Source organism: Ciona robusta, chromosome 7 (assembly GCF_009617815.1).
Source record: "Ciona robusta chromosome 7, ASM961781v2".
In the NCBI taxonomy this organism is placed as follows: Eukaryota; Metazoa; Chordata; class Ascidiacea; order Phlebobranchia; family Cionidae; genus Ciona; species Ciona robusta.
Window position 1 is genome coordinate 6,183,049 of NC_143241.1, and position 14,436 is coordinate 6,197,484.

The 14,436-nt window shown below is 35.0% G+C and overlaps 2 protein-coding genes across 2 annotated transcripts; both read right to left on the minus strand.

The window, feature by feature from the left end:
- Window positions 1-1,851: 1,851 nt before the first annotated feature.
- Window positions 1,852-7,480, minus strand: LOC149734192 (sodium-coupled monocarboxylate transporter 2-like). Its single transcript, XM_089881763.1, has 14 exons — window positions 7,102-7,480; window positions 6,470-6,580; window positions 6,003-6,093; window positions 5,826-5,943; window positions 5,700-5,767; window positions 5,376-5,530; window positions 4,652-4,792; window positions 4,470-4,599; window positions 4,319-4,407; window positions 4,095-4,198; window positions 3,574-3,734; window positions 2,944-3,262; window positions 2,726-2,874; window positions 1,852-2,254 (listed from the first exon to the last, which is right to left on the minus strand). The coding sequence occupies exons 1-14, from the start codon at window positions 7,245-7,247 to the stop codon at window positions 2,201-2,203; spliced, it is 1,836 nt and encodes a 611-aa protein (XP_089737889.1). The 5' UTR covers window positions 7,248-7,480; the 3' UTR covers window positions 1,852-2,200.
- Window positions 7,481-7,665: 185 nt separating this feature from the next.
- LOC149734193 (sodium-coupled monocarboxylate transporter 2-like) lies at window positions 7,666-14,341 on the minus strand. Its single transcript, XM_089881764.1, has 14 exons — window positions 12,514-14,341; window positions 12,208-12,318; window positions 12,061-12,151; window positions 11,879-11,996; window positions 11,750-11,817; window positions 11,339-11,493; window positions 10,904-11,044; window positions 10,720-10,849; window positions 10,561-10,649; window positions 10,251-10,354; window positions 10,033-10,193; window positions 9,317-9,635; window positions 9,098-9,243; window positions 7,666-8,685 (listed from the first exon to the last, which is right to left on the minus strand). Exons 1-14 carry the CDS (start codon window positions 12,654-12,656, stop codon window positions 8,632-8,634), a joined length of 1,830 nt encoding a protein of 609 aa, XP_089737890.1. The 5' UTR covers window positions 12,657-14,341; the 3' UTR covers window positions 7,666-8,631.
- Window positions 14,342-14,436: the final 95 nt, after the last annotated feature.

A 14,436-nucleotide genomic window follows, 5' to 3' on the forward strand; every position in this document is an offset into this window, starting at 1 on the left:
CAAAATCAAATAAAAATCATACACAAAGTTGAAAAGTGTGGTAACTCGTAAGAACACGAGGATAAAAAACTGGTGCCAATAATACGCGTATGAATGTGGTGTAGCGGTACCGGTCACACAGAGGCTTAAACGGGCTTTCCGAGTGTTTGGGTAACGGGCCAAATGTGACCTAAATCCCAGGTCATTGACAAGGACCTCACTCATGAAAGAATAAAAAATTACCTCACTCTACTGTATACACTATTGTTCTTTTGCACACAATATCTTTCGATTACGGATAGGGCACTTCGGTCTAACCTACGGTTCACGTGCCCTAAGATCTAACCTACGGTTCACGTGCCCTAAATGTAAACAGTAAATATAACGTGCAACATATATTACCCGGCTTTTGGTAAATGCTATGCGATGTATGGTAGGTGGCTGAGTAGATAGTTGCAATATCAATATTTTTTAAACCCCAAGAAATACATCATGTAAATATATAACCTTGAAAATTATCAATTAATAATTTAGTATTGCCGACTGCTGCATAAAGTGAAGCTTTTATAATAAGTTGGCTTACTACAAATACAGTTTATCTGGATTGGCCCATGTCTGAACTTGCTATAATCATTAATCGAGAAAAGTAAATATATATTTTTAAACCAAAATCAACTTTTGAACTTTGTAAAGGGTTTGTCAATACAAAAATTACCGCAAAGTTTGACATCAAGCCTTTCTTTTAATTACATATTGCTGCAACATATACTTTGTGCAGCTTCCGCGGCAAACATTAAGTTTTTTTATTATAAAATCATTAATAAATAACAACAAGAACCAATATTAGAGCGAAAATATTTTAATAGCAAACAATTTTTTTTAATGGAAATAATTAATTTGTTGGCAACGATGGGATTCGAACCGGGGCATTAAAATGAATGCGGCTTATAAGCATATTACATATATATAACCCTATATAGTCTGTTGTCCGTTACGCATATGACATTTTTACAACGTATAAATTAAGGAGCAGATTGTATGCTTCGCCTGCAGTAGAAAATCACTTAATTAGAACCTGTGATATTCAAATCTACGCCATCGAAATAAAAACGGGCTTCAGGCCACTCGCCCACAAGGCCCCAACTTTGTGTAGTAGGGTGGGAAAAGATGGGACACCTTTAACACATAATACCCAAATATCCTGATCATGTTTTGAACAATTAACAACGGTTCGTTTTATAGTTCGTTAAATGTTCTTTGTTTACGACCTAATGGTAAGAGAAAATAGAGTGAAAAGGTGTTCCTTCTTCCCCCAACCTACTATAAGTAAACTTACATTTTCTATAATTACGCGGAAAATAACGTATGCCTATTACACTGCAAAACACGAAAACAGTTTTAAGCGTTAAAGAGGTTAGCCAGTCTTAGTTTACATTTCAACACACGGTGCAAACATCGTGCAGTTCGTATCTTCTTTGTGTACTTTTTTTATAAGGATATGGCCCATTTATACAGAGAATGTTTTCGTGGCTGACAAAATGCATTCGCTGCGGACATTATGCTTGGTGTGGCTATGAGGACCATAAGTTAATCGTTACCCAAAACTTCTCTACGCTTAAGTAAAAATATGCACTCAATACGTTTGTCTACCTTTTTGTTAAGTTTATTTCAAAATATTTTATTTCGCTATTTATAATAAGCATCGGTGACATTTCTTGTCTCACATTCCCAACACATATATATATTATAATGCATTTTATTTGTACAGATTGGTTACCTATATTTGTCGCCTATATGTTGATATGACCACTTGCGTGTGCTGATACCGGATGCCATCTTATTACAGTTAACGCCACTTTATATAGCATCGAATGAATGTAACTGTTTTATTGAGAACTATGCCATTATGACAAGGCAATGTCATCACAGGTGTTCTGTTACTCACAAGTTACCACATATGTAACTTTGCTGCGGGTGCTTAACGATGGAATATGAACCAACATCAACAGTAGCCGAATTGTCCGAATGATCGATAAAACAACTGCGGCAGGAGACTCGCATGGTAAATAATTCAAAGCAGAACGACTCGCGAGCGGCACCCCGAGAAAAAAACTACTAAAACAAGCACTAACTCATTCAAGCGTATATCATCATATTATTTAAAACCATATATAAATATATCGGCACATAAACAGAAATATAAAAATTTCCTCTACGAATTTTACAGTTTGTCGTCTTGAAACCGTGGGTTTACTTCTCCTTCGACGTGAAATATCTACAATTAAAAGCATATTGAACAACATGATGCATACCCATAAATTAAACAAAGTTAAACCTAATCGTAATTAAACCAAACATTTGGAAACCCGCATATTCATTATATGACCTAAGAATTTTAAATATCATTTACAGTCAACATGTAGCGTTAACCCTAATTTCCTATTCTATGTTCATTTGTTCATTCATTCTATATTGTTGGGCACGTAATGATCGCTTGATGTTGAGCACGTTATAGGCCGCTTAGTAAAAAGGTAGTTTGTTTTGTCTGTACAAAGGCAACATGCACTAACGAAGTAAATAATCACCCACAAGTAACATACTTAGTAATTCGTGAGCTGGCACGAGGTGTATGAAACAGAACACCCATGTTATTCCGGCCACTGAAAGATAAAGTAAAATATTTTTTTAAGTTTAAACAGTTTAGTCACTTTGGGCACATATTGTTTTTCTGTGTTTTCCAGTATACCTGATCAGCGTTTTGTTGTTTTAATATGTCGTGGTCCACTCCACACCACAACATTCTTCGAACTTTCTCAGGAACCCACTTAAACAACCAATGATCAAAAAATCGATAAATTAACTTTGGGTCAACTTCTTTACGAGTTTTATAACCACCTAAAAATGTCAAATGCAGCACAAAATCAAATGAAAAACCAAACAATATGAATCATCTATTCGACTTACCTGTTGCTAAACTGACGATCACTCCGACAAGAACTACAAAGCAAAAGCCAAAAGCGCTGTAGTACATGTATGACATAGCATACAAATCAGCAGCTGGAGGACGTGTCGTTGCAAGAACAGGACTTAAAGTTGTTGTATTCATTAATTGTCCAAACCCTGTTGTCGTCATTGCTTGTGAAGAGTTTGCTACCAAGTTGGAACTCACTGCACAGCTCAGTGGAAGCGCATTGGCGAATTTCGCTGGCGGTGGATATGATTTGCTGCCAACAAACACCCAGACGTTCATAGCTATTCCAACGACAACACCACATAACGCGCCCTTTAAAAATATACAATAAATTATAGCTTTCTCCATTGTCAAATATTTAACACAAGAGAGTAGAGCTCTAATGAGTGAGCATGTGTATTGCGACTTCATTAAGAAATATAATAATATACAATCCAAAGTTCTAACAAGAACAACCCTTTGACGAAATTGGTTATATTGGGGCACTACGTGGCTAATAAGTCTAAAACGTCAGTTCTGTGGTCAGTCAGCAGACAGTCGGCTATTAGCTTCGACAGTGAGAATGTGGTATGTTGGGCTGTATATTACAAGAGGCATGCATCAAATAACATCCGTATACTTACAATTGAATTAACAAATGGGAAGAGAATACCAATGCTAAACAATCCGACCAGTGGCCCACCTAGTAGTCCGAGAATGCTGATAGCAGCTTGAAGTATTGCCCCAAGTTTAGAGGCAAGGTAAGCAAACAATATAAGGAGAAGACCGTAAAATATGACCAAACCTAAAATTTTAAGTAAATTGAAATGATTTTCAAACATAAATATTTTTTGCATTAGTGAAAAATCCTCCAGTTTGTTAAACATTAGGCTAGTGGAAAGTTTAAAAGGTTAATGGTTTGGGTTATTGATTATACACAAAATTTAAATACATATGGGTCATTGTGTGTTTATGACTGATAACAAATCTTCCGGTCTGTTATAGATTAACCTAAAAAAAGTGTTAGAGGTTGGTAATTAGGAGTTATAATGGTTTACTTATACAGTTAGTAGTTGGTCGTTATGTTTAACGGTATTCAGATAATTTAGTAAGAGGATTATTTACTGACAGTTTGGCACCTTTATTTTTTATATTTAATACGTACCCATGGATATGTAAGCGTAAGTCTTTTCCGTCCAGGGAAATATCGGTTTTAGAAAGTCATGGACGGTGACGCTTGCCAGTGCAGTGATTGCGGTAGAGACGGTACTAAGATATTTGTTTCGTAATTATTTTAAATTAATAAATTGTTTAAATCTTTAAATTTTGGTAAATTTTTCAGCTTTTGTAAATTAAAAAAAAAATTAAACTAAGTTCATGCCATTTTACCTGAGGCTTCCAGAAAATATACTTGAAAGAAATACACCAGGCATACCAGGGTTGTCTTTGAATATTTCAAGAACCATAACTGGTAGCAGCTGCATATATTATTAAACTTAATATTTATACAATTAAATACAATATCAATCTTGTTTCTTACCGCATCTCGCATTTTAACTTGTCCTGTGGTCAAAGGGTCACAATCTTTGTAGTAAGCATAAAGAACAATGCCAGTCATGATTGCAAGACCATTGAGAAACACCAAGCCGAACCAGTTTAAAAGGGCAGCTCTATAGATAAAATTTATAAGTGTTTGTAAGTTGAATCGAAAACTAAGCTGACATTTTGGCATCTTTTGCCGATCTGCATGATAGATAGCGTTGAACTTGAGATTGGTTGACTGCGTATAGCCCAGCTACAAATACAGATCCCCCAACAGTCAGTGACCAAACGCTGTGTCGAACTCTTGGGTCTGGATCAAAACTAAAAGCAAAGGAGTTATTAAATACGTTAATTGAAATTGTCTGGTTTTAGTACGTGCTCATTCATTGGACCTCTGCTCTCTTAATGATGTTATTTACTATGACTGCAACTTACAGAGATAATTTTTTGCCGAACCGGTCATTAGGAAATACGTAACATTGCTGTCATATCCAAACAATCACGTAACACGCTTTGACGTTCAGCCTCATGCTGCTACTATAATATGCAAACTAAACACCGGATACGAGTCATATGTCAGTTAATATTCAGAAACTAGAAACATCATGAAAATATATTTATAGTAAGGTGGGGGAAGATGAGACACCTTTTTATTCAATTTTCTCGTCCCATTTGATTAAACACGATCGTGATATTTGGATATTACGTGCTAAAGGTGCCCCGTCTTCCCCAACCATTCGTGGTACACAACTGTGAAAATAGTTTACTAAACCGCTTTATGCTAAAATATTCGGTATAAGTAATACGCTGATAACGTATATAAGGTTTCACATACTTTGCGAAATCTATACTCAAATACGATGTATAAGTGATACGCGGATTACGTATATAATGTAACACATACTTTGCGAATTCTATTCTTCCACCCATCTTACTAAGATTCCAAGCGTTTGAAAATCCACCGAGCTTAATGGATCCTTGGATAAGAATGGAAATAAATCCGACCAACATTACCACGGCTTGTAATGCATCTGTCCATATTACGCCTTTCAATCCACCCTTGTGAAAATAGGTTCATTTTAATTTTACTTTTTCCAACCGGTGACCAATATTTTGCTGGTTTATTCTAGAAGTGACCCATTACCCCTAAATGGACAATTACCCCAACATTGGTTATTGCTATGGCCGTACAAACAAGAATTAAAATCAAACGTATTCACATACGTACCAAACAGCTGTATAAGATGCACACGGCTCCAGTTGATACGACAGATAACCACAAGTTAAAACCAGTTACTGTAAAAGAAATAATGTCACCAGAAAAAAACACGTTAGTCTTAATGTTGCCACCTACCACTACTTAGAGCAAGAGACGGAGCATAAATGACGATCCCACCGTACAGTATTGTCTGGACCATGAACAAGAAAGTCGCAGTAAGGCGCACGGCTCTGTTAAACCTTTTTTCAAGATACTGAAAACGATTTATTTAGTTGAATGAAAGATAATCATTAAGCACATCATACAGCATACCTCGTATACGGTGGTAAGCCCCATGTTATAAAACACAGGAATAAATACTTCCGCCGTAACAGTCAATGCGATCAGCATTCCGATCATTAACCTGGAAATTTCTAATCTTACTTACATGCTATTTATAGAACTGTAGAGTAAGATTGAACACTTGTTGGCACCCAGGTATAAATCATATATTTCTTGACCGTGTTTTAAACAATTAAAAACCCCGCTTATATATATATATATATATATAGGTTTAGGTAGTATACTGTGGGGGAAGATGGGACACTTTTTGCACATAACATCCAAATGGTCTGATCGTGTTTTAATCAATTAACGGTATATTGGAGTCGTGAGAATACAGTTTTATAATTCTTTTAGTGTTCTTTGTTTTCTACTAAATGGGACGAAAAAAGTAAATGAAAACATGTCTCATATGACTCTACCCTACTATGTAGGTGTAATAAACCATTAATACTTACCAAGCATACATTGTACCGAACCTATAAACCTCAACCGGTGTTCCAAGAACTGTCACGGCGGACATAAAGCTTACTGAAAGTGAAAACGCCACAGGAAAAGGACTCATTGATCTACAAAGAGAATAAAATTAAACCTGTAAAGTCGGGCCGATATAATTTCAAATTTTACCGATATAATTTTAAAAATGTCTTATTATGCAATTTTTATATTATTGTGTGTATAATAGTTTTGCGTAAAAGCTTAAGTGTACTTCTATAAAAGTCAAAACGCCAGCGACATATATGCGGTTAATAATAATTTTGTACTACTAGAACTTTTTGACACTCTTGTTTCAAATTCTGCGTATTAAGAAATATAGTATTTTAGGGTAAGATGGGATACTGTTAGCACGTAAAATCTATATTTCCGATGTGTTTTGAACAATAAACAACGGTCCATGCACACTAGGGGAATCGAGAGCATATCGTTATATAATTCTTTATGACTGTTCTTTGTTTACACCCAAAAGTTGCGGGGCTATATGATTAATTAGTGCGTTCCATTTTCCCACACCCCACTATACTACAATAATATATATATAACCGCGTGTGTTATCGGTTCCTTTGATAAAACATTCTTAGAACTAGCCCACCTTCCGGCAAGTAAATATTCTTCGGTGTTTTTCTTTCGACGATCCCGAATTGCAAAGTATAATCCAATGATTGTAGAAACAGCCAACATCGTGGCGAAAACTACGTAATCACCAATTGAAAACGTTCGCATTGTTATTACAGCCATTACGAACTAATTAACTTAAACTAAATACCACAAGTTAAGTCATGGGTTAAATTACATACATTTTAAACTTATATTTTGTGGTTTAACTACTAGACCAAAATATGGTACATTTCCTAATAAAATGTACAACTGCAAAATTCGTTGTATTTCGGAAATGATTCTCTCTGCAATTTGGCATCTTGTGTTGTTATTATAACATTTCTGGTCTTTAAATACTTTTAATTTGTTTCCGCTCTGCAACATTTGACTGCGAGTTGAACTACATCATACACTGTAGTTCGATGTGCAATTGCTACCATATCGCTTGTAACAGCGCTGTAAGTCTGTAGGTAAAGCATTATCAAGATTTGCTGTGACGCCTCGGAAACACTATCGAAACTGACTTTCGCTTTTTGCTCCTATAGTCTGCAAAGCTATAGTATTCTTTAAGCGCACTATACACTGTGTTGTTAAAAATGCTTTGCTTAAAATGCTTTTCTGATTAAACCGTCCTTTTCCCTCTTTTGCAATTTTAATTTGACCCCAAAACATAGCTTAAATCAAACGACTATATTTTTATACATGGTTGAAAGAAACAAAATCCGCTTCATACGTTCTCTTCCGCCATCTTTTATACTTCCTATACGTATATGCGTCAATGTACTGTGACTGGGAATCGTGCTATGATAAATGCCACAATCTTAATATGGTTATAAAATGACTCGCGTCTATACCTGTTGTTTATCGCCCTGATGATGCTAGGAAGAACATAAAAAAAGTAATCTCTAATGCTAGAAATTTCGGAAAATTGAACCTGCTGTACCTAAACGCTGCGATGTTTTTGTAAAACTACTTTGTTATGGAGGGGACATGTGACATTTGCGGCAGTATTTTGGGGATCATGTGATATTTGAGTCAGTGGATTATCCTTTTATCTTGTATTTGATCAAGGTAAGGCCCGTTCGTCTATGTAAATTGACTATTGTTTTGTTACAATGTCTTTCATCAAACTAAATATTTTTCTTTTAGTTTAAAGCGTTAAGCCAAATGAGAGCTCATATTTTATTGTTTCTATTAGAAGTTTAACTTAAAAATAATTGAACATAAATGGCTTGTTTGTCTGGTAGGTGTTTGGACCATCCTTATCGAAGAGAAAAATGAAGTTTTATGATATAGGCCTACTCGGAGTCACACAATAAAACGAATCATTAATAACTTGCCAATTAAGTTTGAACATGTTTTTCATTTTTTTAAAGTTTAAACATTTATTTTAAAATATTTTGATTTGAAAATATTGAGCAACTTGTGCTCAGTGTCCCGTCTTGCCCCACTCTATTCTTTTTTCGCTATTCATAGAAGCATTAGTAAGCGAATATCATCGTATTTTCTTCTTTAAAGACAAACTTTAAACTTTGTCATCTTGAAACCCGGGGTTTATTTTCCCTTCAATGTGGGATACCTGCAATCAAAAACATTGAACACATCCAATAAAAATAGAATAACGTTAAAACTTAAATATGGATCCAAACAGTGAAAAACTTTCTGAATTTATAACCTTAATATTATATTATAACCTTATGCATTTTAATTGTAAAGTAAATTAGTAACCAGACACTGATTAATAAAGTATTCGGTACAATTAATATAGGAGGGTCGGGGAAGACGAGACTCCTCTAGCAAATAATATCCAAAAATCCTAATGGTGTTTTAAACAATTACCAACAGTCTATACGAGTCGTGAAGATACGGTTTTATAATACTTTGATTGTTCTTTGTTTTCTACCGATTGGGACACGAAAGTAGAATGAAAGGGTGTTCCATGTCCCCCCACCCTACTATACAACAGTTTGTAGCTGCAATGCAAATTATACCTTTTCTGTTTGTTGTTTTATTATGTCATGATCCGCTCCACACCACAACATTCTTCGAACTTTCTCAGGAATCCACTTAAACAACCAATGATCAAAGAATCGGTAAATTAACCTTGGGTCAACTTCTTTACGAGTTTTATAACCGCCTAAAAATGTCAAGTGTAGAATCAAATGCACAAAGTCGACTGAAAAACAACATGAATCATTCATTCGACTTACCTGTTGCTAAACTGACGATCACTCCGACAAGAACTACAAAGCAAAAGCCAAAAGCGCTGTAGTACATGTATGACATAGCATACAAATCAGCAACTGGAGGACGTGTCGGTGCAAGAACAGGACTTAAAGTTGTTGTATTCATTAATTGTCCAAACCCTGTTGTCGTCATGGCTTGTGAAGAGTTTGCTACCAAGTTGGAACTCACTGCACAGCTCAGTGGAAGCGCATTGGCGAATTTCGCTGGCGGTGGATATGATTTGCTGCCAACAAACACCCAGACGTTCATAGCTATTCCAACGAAAAGACCAAACAATGAGCCCTGTGAAATAACAAACAATGTAAATATAACAGAACATAATACAGTAGGGTGGGGGAAGATGGGACACCTTTAACCTTTATTTTCTCGCCCCGTTTAGTAGTAAACAAAGAACATTCAAGAAATTATAAAACTATATGCCCATGACTCTCATTGACCGTCAGTAATTGTTTAAAACACGATCAGGATATTTAGATATTATGTGCTAAAGGTGTCCCATCTCCCCCCACCTTACTATATAACATGTTTTTTGGTTTATCTTTCTGGATACAGTAACGAAGATTATATTATTTATAAGAAGGGGATTAGCAATAAAACGCCACAGAAAACAACAAAGAGAAGAAAATTAGCAGCAACACGATAGTCGTTAAACAGTTAAAAAACAAAAACAATAACTTACCGCTGAATTTGCGAAAGGAAACAGAACACCAAGTGTAAAGAGTCCAACAACTGGTCCACATAATAAACCAATAATACTGATAGCAGCTTGAAGTATTGCTCCAAGTTTGGAGGCAAGATAAGCAAACAGCATTAAAAGAAGACCGAAAAATATTACCAAACCTAAAAATAAAATATTTGTTTTTGAAACATTCGGTTAGTCGGTTAACAGTAGCTTACCCATAGATATGTAAGCGTAAGTCTTTTCCGTCCAGGGAAATATCGGTTTTAGAAAGTCGTGGACGGTGACGCTTGCCAGTGCAGTGATTGCAGTAGAGACGGTGCTGAGATATATGTTTTGTAATATCTTTACCATAACTTATAACATTACTTTTATTTATCTCTTTAAAAACGAGAGCGAAGATCAACGAAGAGAAGGAAATCAACAACAAAACGATTAAAATATGCTGGAGATAAAAATTGTTGGAAAGAGTGGCAATTAAAAAGGGGGGCTATTGCACCCATTTGCATTAAGTTTATGATATTTTACCTGAGGCTTCCAGAGAATACGCTTGAAATAAAAACACCAGACATTCCGGGCGAATCTTTGAATATTTCAAGGACCATAAACGGAAGAAGCTATTTAAAAAGATGATTTTTAACAAATATATATGTTTAATTTTATTATAGTAAAAGTGCAGCATGTTACCGCGTCTTTAATTTTAACTTGTCCTGTGGTCAAAGGGTCACAATCTTTGAGGTAAGCATAAAGAACAATGCCAGTCATGATTGCAAGACCGTTGAGAAACAACAAACCGATCCAATTTAAAAGTACAGCTCTGTAAATAAAAAGTTTTTATTGTTTGGAATTCAAATTAAATAAAGTCTCTAACTTTTTGGCAACTCTTGAAGACCTGCATGAAAGATATCGTTGTACTTGCGATTGATTTACTGCGTATAAACCGGTAATGAAAATTGTTCCGCCAATAAGAGGAGGCCAAGCGCTATTTCGAACACGAGGATCTAAATTAAAACTGAAAGAAGATAAACGAAATTACTGTAGGGTAAAATGAGATACCGTTAGATTTCCTGATCGTATTTTATAAACAACCCTTGTCGAGTTGCGGGGCTATGGTCCTATAATTCTGTATAAAAAACTTGATTTTGTGTCATATTCACTCAGAAAGGAAAAAAAATGTTATAATATTCGTTGTTTACTACCAAGTGGGGCAAGAAACGAAAATAAATATGTATCCCATCTTACCCCACAGTAATATATGCGGAATCAAAACAATAATTTTGTATATTTAAGTACATAGCAAGCATACTTTATAAACTGTATTCTTCCGCCTTCTGTATTTAGTTTCCAGACATTTTTAAATCCACCAAGTTTTATGGAGCCTTGGATAATTACTGATATGAATCCAAGTAGCATTATTACAGCTTGCAATGCGTCAGTCCATATAACTCCTTTTAATCCACCCTATAAAAGAAAGAACCATTTTACAATAACTGTGTTTCGATTTAGGTATAAGAATGTCACAATGTATTGAAATAGTTTTATGTGCAAAATAACCTAATGAAAGAATAAAAAGATCACAATATCGCACGGTGGGGAAGATGAGACACATTTCTACTCTATTTTCTTGTACTATTTAGAAAACATTGTGTTTGTGAAAAATGTACGAACAGTCCAACGGCTAAACTAGAAGCAAAATCAAACGTATTCATATACGTACCAAACAGCTGTATAAGATGCACACGGCTCCAGTTGATACGACAGATGCCCACAAGTTAAAACCAGTTACTGAAAAAAAATAATGTTGTCCAGAAAAAAAATCATTATCAGCCTTAATGGTATGACCTACCACTACTTAGAGCAAGAGACGGAGCATAAATGACGATCCCACCGTACAGTATTGTCTGGACCATGAACAAGAAAGTCGCGGTGAGGCGCACGGCTCTGTTGAACCTTTTTTCAAGATACTGAAAACGGTTTATTTAGTTGGACGGTATAAATAATCCTTAAGCATCACATCATACAGCATACCTCGTATACGGTCGTAAGCCCCATGTTATAAAACACAGGAATAAATACTTCTGATGTTATTATCACCGCAAAGAGCATTCCAATAATAAACCTATGATCAAAATTTTATTGCAATTTTCCATTACATTTTTTACTGCCATTACTTACCAAGCATACATTGTACCAAACCTATATACTTCAACCGGTGTGCCAAGGACTAAGATTGCCGACATAAAGCTTACGGAGAGTGAAAACGCCACTGGCAAGGGTCCCATTGACCTGGTATATGAGAATTGAAAGAAAATATTAATTTTATCAAAAAAACAAAGTTTTAAAATTTGCCTAAATCTTACTAAAAGTGAAAACGCCATACTGGAATAAGATGCATATACCTAATTTACAAATGTTTTAAAAAAAGTGCAATATTTATTAGTGAAGGTCTGTAGTAACAAAACAGTTGATTTATTAGCCCACCTTCCAGCAAGCAAATATTCTTCGGTGTTTTTCTTTCCACGATCCCGAATTGCAAAGTATAATCCAATGAATGTAGATATCGCCAACATGACGGCGAAAACTACGTAATCACCAACAGTAAACTTTCTAATAACGGCATCCATTTTGGCTAAATGCACAAAACTGTTTTGAATAGTTACGTAGTTTGGTATAGGGAAAGACGGGACACCTTTAGCACTTTACCAACGGTGCATGGGAGACGCGAGGACACAGTTTTATAATTCTTTGAATATTCTTTGTTTACTAGCAAGTGTGATGCTAAATCTGCACTACTTTATTTCCGCTCGTGGCACTGATAATTACTGTTAAAAACAGTTATGCCAACTGCTTTTAAAAAATTAACTGTAGAACCTGTTATAAAAAAATACTAATATATATTACAATACCATCATATCCCATTTCTTCAGTACATTATAGATATTAAAAGTATTATAATAGACCAATAAGCAATAAAACTCTGTACTCTCATTACAGTCTACGTAATATCTCATTTCTTATAAAATTGGAAGGCCAGTGCACTATACCAACACATGTCATCAAGTAGCGTGGCTAAAATCTCTTCAAATCTTCTTTAGTTTGGAGTTATAAGTGGTAAGAGATGACCTGAGCCTGTCTTAAACAACTTGTTTTAACAACAAACCTTTCTATGCTAAATAGCTTCCACAAAGCCAATATAAGCAACGTTATGTATTTTCTTTGCTATATATAGTAGGGTGAAAGAAGACGGGACGCCTTTGGCATATAATATCCAAATTTTCCGATCGCGTTTTAAACAATCAACAATGAGAGTCGTGAGGATGTGGTTGTATATTTTTTTGAATATTCTTTGTTTGCTACCAAAATGGGACGAGGAAATAGAATAAAAAGCTGTCCCATCTTCCCCCCTACTATATATAACGTAGTGTGGACGATTTATATATACAACCATATTTGTTGTTTATTAATATTATATTAACACCGCCTAATTAACAAAAATATCATTATCATGTTACAATCTAGAGTGTTTATTTTGTGTAAACTTTTTGTTCAGACTGCTCAATGATTTCAGTTACCGAGCTCGGAAGCCACACCCAGTACTTGCCTGTCAATGGATAAACTTTATTTTAGTGTATTTGCATTCAAGCAACCTATATTGACGTGTGTATTGCCAATAAGTCTGAAACAGAAGGCATGGGAAACTAAAATTTGCGTTTTACAAAATCTAGATTTTATCTTGCGATGGGGGTATTTTTAAACTTTCGTTATTCAGTTTGTAAGGCATTACTCTAGTAGTTTTGCATTTAGCTAAAATTAGAATATTTGTAAAGGTACTGGAAGATCGTGATTGGCTGATTGCTGCTATATAGTATTAAACGACAGCGTAAAATAACCTGTTAAACCACACTGACGCTGAAAATCAGACAAAATACAAATTTTCTTCGCATAAATTCTTAGATTTGATGTTATACAACAAGATTTATAATATTGGAACTTTAATGTTAAAACAACAGCTACCTGGCGTTGGTTTGCCGTTTCCTGACCTGGCGTTGGTTTGCCTAAACATAACGATTGAATGAACGTGATGTTTTTTTTGTGAATGAAAGTGGTTCTGTTGTTATTTACACTTTTTTTCCGCACAATCTTAGAAAACGAACATTTGTATCTAATTTGAAAGTTGTAAAGTTTTAGTTTATAATGCGGCACACGGTCTTGGGTTAAATATAATTTTGATGTTTTATGCTATTTTCTAAAATATTAATTACACATGAATTATTCTGAAAGTTAAAGAGCGCCCGGACAAATGACTTTTTGTTCTCAATTTTTCTGCTTCGACAACACTATTGATTTTATATTATGTGATCTTTATAGTGGGACAGCTTGATTTACCACATAGAAACGTAATCA